This window comes from Arachis ipaensis, chromosome B01 (genome assembly GCF_000816755.2).
Source record: "Arachis ipaensis cultivar K30076 chromosome B01, Araip1.1, whole genome shotgun sequence".
Classification (NCBI taxonomy): Eukaryota; Viridiplantae; Streptophyta; class Magnoliopsida; order Fabales; family Fabaceae; genus Arachis; species Arachis ipaensis.
The window spans coordinates 7415932-7422501 of record NC_029785.2 but is presented as its reverse complement, the minus strand read 5'-3'; the positions used below and the strand labels follow the sequence as shown (position 1 = coordinate 7422501).

The window sequence follows — 6570 nt, the reverse complement described above, 5'->3', positions numbered from 1 at the left end:
ATAAGTGGACTAACCCGTTAACCATCCAAAAAGCGAGAGGAACTAGCATTTTTGGCTAGGGGTGAGCATGGGTAGCGGGTACCTAATTACCTATCCGAACTCGAACCGAACTAATTAAATTGGTTCTGGAACCAACGGATAATCGGGTCTGATCCGAACCAAATCAATGGCTCTCTCTAGTAATTGGTTCGGGTATCTGTTTTGGGGGCGTGAAATTCGAACTAACCCGTGGACCTGATCATATATTAATTACATAAAAAAATAAAAATTTAAAAAATATATATGCCTTTTAATGATTTTGAGTTTCTCTTTATTGCACTTTTGTATTTAGTTTTTAATGTGTTTTGTGTTTAATATGTTTAGATTATAATGTGTTTAGTATTTAACATGTTTGGATTTTAATGTGTTTAGCTTTTAATGTATTTTATGTTTAATATGTTTGGATTTTAATGTGTTTAGTTTTTAATATATTTGGTGTTTAACATATTTGGATTACTTCTATTGATTTTACATGTTTATTATACTTACAAAATTTTTAAGATAAAAATATCATTTTTTTTTATGAATTTCTGTTTCATCGGGTACCCAATTACCCGAACCGAACCAATCTGTTTTTAATCGGTTTAGTTTAATTCGGATATATACACAAAAAAACGTAAATCCGAATCAAACCAAACCAATTACAATCTAATTGGTTCGATTCTAATTTCACTCTAAACCCGAACCAACCCTACCCGTACTCACCCCTATTTTTGGCTAATTTGGCAGGATGGGCTGACCTGCTCTGTTTTAAGCCTGGGCATGGCGGGAAAGGTTACATCACTTTGCCAACCTAAAAAATCATTTAGTCTTTAACCAAAATTCCAAACATCAACCAAATTTTCAAAATTGCAAAATACCATACTACAAAAAAATTGGGGCATATGGAAGAAAGTGTGTGCTCAATTATTGTTTAGGATCTCACTTAGATTTAAACAAGAATTTGTGAAGTTTGATTCTTTTGTGATACAGCAAGATAATGAAATAGGACTATGTTTCATTGTTATGTGAGTTTTTTAATGATTCGAGTGAAGGATTTGTTTTCCAAGTTCGAAAAATATGCAACCAGCTTTGGAGGATATGCTCTTAATCCTCATTCTATTGGCATGGCGAAACTTGTAGTTTAATTCTTGTGGTTTTAGCTCCTATATTGGTGGCACCTCCTTTTTTTTACAGTAAATTTAAACCACAACATTGATGTTGCAAGTGACATAGGAACATTCCAGTTAAACCCATCCGTCGAATTCGGAATCTTGGTGCCATGACTCAACAAGGTTTTCAGATTTAATTAGACTCTAGATTTGGCATGATGATTTGTTTTCAGATTCGTACACCAAATAAGTTCCAAATATAATGTTTTCAAAAGAAAGGCATGCTCTCTGTAAAATTATAGCATCTGATGTGGTTTAAGTATAAAGCGTTAGAGTGAGATCACATCTTGTACTATGGAAACTACAAGAAATTTGGAGATTACAAGGTAAGCTTAGTCATCGTCATGTGTGATGTGTCTCCATTTTTCTAGACATACCGATTCCTCATGTTCATTTAGATCTATCAGACTCAACAGAAAAATCAAATGTGACGCTCGTTGTATTGTCCTGCTTAATACAGATGCACACATGAAAATGTTTTTAAAATTAGACAAATTAGGTTCAAAGATCAATGTGTCTAAATTTTGAAAAAGTTAGGAACTTAAATGTATTTTTAAATCCTCATAGACCTAAATGTCCGTGAACCAAAAAGTTAGGAATCGATTTATCATTTTCTCTTAAAAAAATAATACCAATTGGCAATTTTTCTTCATTGAGCAAGTACAGCTAAACTATAATTTTAGTATATACTTCATTGTTGGTTTATTATCTAAAGTTGTGTTTGTTGAACCAAATACAACTGAGTTTCTCATTTGCTTGATAAATCTAAAGTGAACAAGAGGAGATTGAGAATATTAAAATAAAACTAAGTGGTTAATTACAGTTAAAACAAATATATAAGAACAAGGCAAAAAATAATAAAATCTGGTGTATGTTTTCAAATAATAGTGTACACTGAGGATCATAAGAACTGATCTCGGGAGGAAAAAAAAAGTGTGATTTTCTTTTTCTACATGATCCCATACCATATACTCATCATCCCAAATTGGGTTACAGAAATTAGATAAAAAAAATTTTATCTCAAGAACTTTGCATCAAGCTAACTTGATGCAAATATTCAAGTATTACATCTAGTATAACCCCTTAAAAGGGATCATAAAGTAATAATAATAGCATATGAAGAAACTGACTCACAAGGCTGAAGGAGAGACCAGAACCGGGCTAACCATGTCTTTAGTGTCCATTAACCGCAACACCATTCATTGAACCATTCTGAATTTCCAACTTGTGGAGCTCGGATTCGATGGTCTTGGCAATCTTGGCGTCGTCGGGGTCTGGCTCGGGTAAGTCAACATAGAAGGATCCCTGTCTGATTGGTGATATGGTTTGCATGACGACGGCTTGCTGCTTGATGAAGTTGTAGAGATGTTGGTGGAAGTTGCTGTCGAAGGAGAAGCAATTTTCAGTGTCTCCTGCTACGCGGTGTTTCGAGGATCCGGAACCTTCTTTTCTGCAGAAGTGTGGGAGAGACTGATAGTCCATTACCTGCTCACAAGTTTCGAAAGAACTTTTAAGGTGATCAAATGTTCTCCGGTTATTTCGTTAGAAAAACGTATTTTTCTATTGAAAAAGATCAGTTTTCACACAGTTGAATCAAGTTTTTAATAATCACGATTTCATTAATATCAGATTAATGACAGGAATTTAGGACGGAAAAACATGCAAGATTTATGATATATCACATCATATATAATACAGAGGTAGGACAAAATGTTGATCTAATCAATTCCATTTTCATTTAATGCATGTCTAGCAAGAGTAAATTCACAATTTAAAATTAAATGTTAGCATCTTCATTAGATTGGGGATTTGGAGATTTCATAACAGTGAATAGGAAACTTGACAAACTATGTTTCTTATTTTCAAGATCTTTTTGAAGTACAAAGTGAAAAACAAGAAAACACACCGAAAACGAAAACAATAAATGAAAATACAAACCACATGGACCTAAAATCCATGAGGATGATAATGTGTAGTGAGTTAAGTTGCACCTAGCTGTGTATCCAAATACAACTGCTCCATTTATGAGTAATGCTACACATCCAAGTCTTTTTATGAACCAAGTCTAACCAAGTTAAACAATAAGACTTGAAATAATGCTAGTCATAACTGATTTTTGTTATGTTAGACCAATTTGGTCGGACTTGGTTAACAAAAATACTTAGATGTGTAGTAGTATTCTTACAGATTATATGTTTGAAGAAGTAAATGTGATTTTTACCTTGAGTAATTCCTCCTTCCCACATCCTTGCAGCACCTGAACTTTCTTCCTCGTTCTTTCTTGCAAAAGGGGCTTTACAACCTGCCAATTGTAATTGAAAGGAAAAAAAATCACTTGCTAGTCTTTGGATGTTGAATGATGTATTGAACTAAAGCAAAGAAGTTTAGTAGTACACAAACCTTCCAACACGCCGAGAATACATACGGCACGTTAACAATATAATATGTGTCTGTCTTTTCCGGGTAGTTCAAGTCGTCAATTGTAGATATAGCAGTCAAAAGCTGCAGGTGATATGAACCAAAAAATTCCATAAAAGGGGCCTTCATAGAATTAAAAGAATGAAGAGAAACAAAGAAATTGTTTCTCTAAATTATGTGCATACCCTCAGTTGGTTCAGCGCTGAAATTTTCAAACCAGTCATATCCAAGACTTTCACACAAGTGCCAATGTAACGTCCTTGCTTCTTCGAAGCTGTTGGCTAAAATAATGATTTCAAATAAGCAAAGCCGGGCATAGAAAATTTATGAAAAAATGAAACTGGTAGAAGGCACTCACCAAGACCACCCGATCCCTATATTCGTTCATTTGGATGTGCGATTGCACATAGTATTTGTCCTGAACAACAAGAATCAGCTATTTAATATTAAAGAGAATTTGTACATTGAAGTATTTCATGCAAAAGACATTTAATTTTAACTTGTTAGTGTCAATGCAGAAACTTTTTAATGAAATGAGGTTCCTAAGAAATTAAATATCCCAGGAAAAGAAATAGTCTAGTTTCGAGATAGGGATGGTACGCAGAAATGAGACAAAAATTGAAGAAAAAATAGTTGCTATGATATTGTTTGGAAAGTCCGTCTTTACGGTATTCTAGAGCCCTTTACATTGTTGCTATGATATCATTTAGTAAGTAATCTTCAACAAATTAGTTCAGTTCAAATCATAATGTTATGAGATCCTTACGGATGCTTTGTCAAATGTGCTGAGCCCAACACCAACAGCGATGACAGGAAGGCCCTGGCATAGATAAGACAAAAGAGAAATAGAATTAGCAATCATAGATAGTACTAAAAGCATATTGTATTATTAAAGATGCCAGTTTACAAACTATAATTACACCAAAAATACAGGGTGAGGACAAAGAAGGGAAGATGAACATAAAGCTTAAATTTATAAACTGACATCTAAATTTCTTTGAAGATCTGTCTAAATTACAATAGTACCTCCTTTGAGTAACCAGACATTCCAATGAGTTGAGAATCTCGCACGGCTTTGTACACATCTACGGGGATTGGCTTCTGCAAATAAATAAAACAAGCGAGATAAAGAGAGAGAGAAATCAACAATGCATCACAATTATAGGCATGATGATCAAATGAACATCTAATTTGAACTCAAACCCTCTTCCGTAGATAATCGAGGTTAGTAACCATCGCAACCAACATTTGACCATTTCAAAATTTAAATATATTTTCAGCTCTAGATTCATCAGAAACATGAGAAGGTATAATATACAAGATTTCAGCATAGAAGTTTCAGGAATTAGTATTCTATCAACAGAAAAGAGAAAACATGTGAATACATACATAGTGAAGGAACTTACTGATAAAACATTGTCAATCTCATTTTCAACTCTCCATTGTAAACAATCGATTATCTGTAAAACTTTAAGTCGTCAGCAAAGTATACACATCGAAAGAACACAACTCGAGTAATTCTAAGAACAATCAAACAACCGAACCAACTAAAGGCCTTAAGCATAAAAAGATCTAGCTAACCATTTTATGGGCTTTGGCAACATTCCAGTCCCTTGCTTTGAGAAATCTGGCTAGTGTTTCAGTTGGATATCCCTGATGCATGTTCTGAAATATGAAGTAAAATATTTTAGGGGGGAAAAAAAGAGGGATTTATTAAAATAAGAGTAAAAAACAAGAAAAGGCACTTATTGGTTTAATATCACTAAAATTCAGGATGATGATTCTTGAAGAGTGTTGAACAAACATTGAAAAGAACAATTATTCATTAAAAAGTACATTACTTGAATTCAAATCTTGAATTCTTAATCCCTTCAAATGTATATTATAACCACCAATAAAAACACTCTTTAGCAAATGCGAGGCAACAAAAGTGATCCAGGTCAATTTAACCAAAAAAAAAAACTGATGCTTATCAAATCATTTGATTCTCTTAATTTGGAATTTCAAACAAACAAACAAAAAGAAAAGCTTTTTTCTTTCTTCTCCTTTACCAAATCAAGTTGCAGATCATGAATCATAAGTTAAATTGTTTCTTTTTCCTTTAAATCTTTTCTCAATATCCAAGATCAAACATATAAGAATCTAAGCATATTAACTAAAAAAAAAAAAAAAAAAAAAGAAGAAGGAATCTTTATCAATTAGAGATCATGGAAGTAAAACAAGAATGCAAGATGAGACTGATTTATTTATTTATTTTGAAGGTTGTGAAGAACACACCATTTTCCATCATGGATTGCAACTGCTTGATTGCATCCTGGTTGCAAATACCCATCTTCAACTGAAACAAGGACAAATCTGCAACTGGGTTCTTGAAAAAGTGTGACCTTTAACACTAGCACAGGAAGATTCTACCCATTAAAGAAAGAGAAACTAAAATTGATTGATTCAGGTTCCCCAATGGGTTAGAGAAGAAGGTGAGGGTTGCTAATGCTTCTCCACCATGAAAAGATTCAAACTTTGTTTTGTTCAAGTCATGTGAAAGCATGGAAGGGAGGGTGGTGGTGTTGTTTTTGGCCTATGTTTGCTGCTTCCTATGTACTTGTAGGAAGGAACTGAGTGGTCAAAACACAAAGAAAAAGGTAGCAAAACTGTTAAAAAAAAAAGCAAATCAATAAATAAATAAACAATATTGTGATTCACGATACTAACACGAACATGGGACATACCATCGGAACACGTTGACATGCGAATTTTAAAATATTATAAGACATGGAAATACACATACATATAAAATATAAATTATTTTTTAGATAAATCATACTGATATTTTGATATTTTATTGATATTAAAATATAAATTAATTTTTATAATTATTATTAATATTTTATTTTAATTATATCATCATCCTCCTCTAATATTTATCTTTAAAAAGATTCTAACATTTAATTTACATCAATTTTAA

General features: G+C 32.8%; 1 protein-coding gene across 1 annotated transcript; it reads right to left on the bottom strand.

Moving 5' to 3' along the window:
- On the bottom strand, positions 2037-6160 carry LOC107615637 (SEC14 cytosolic factor; the record flags this gene model as incomplete). Its single annotated transcript, XM_016317703.2, is given in 10 exon segments — positions 2037-2675; positions 3412-3492; positions 3591-3692; positions 3794-3889; positions 3967-4026; positions 4375-4428; positions 4635-4709; positions 5015-5068; positions 5190-5273; positions 5886-6160. Coding segments are annotated over 10 exon segments (921 nt in total). The 3' UTR covers positions 2037-2363.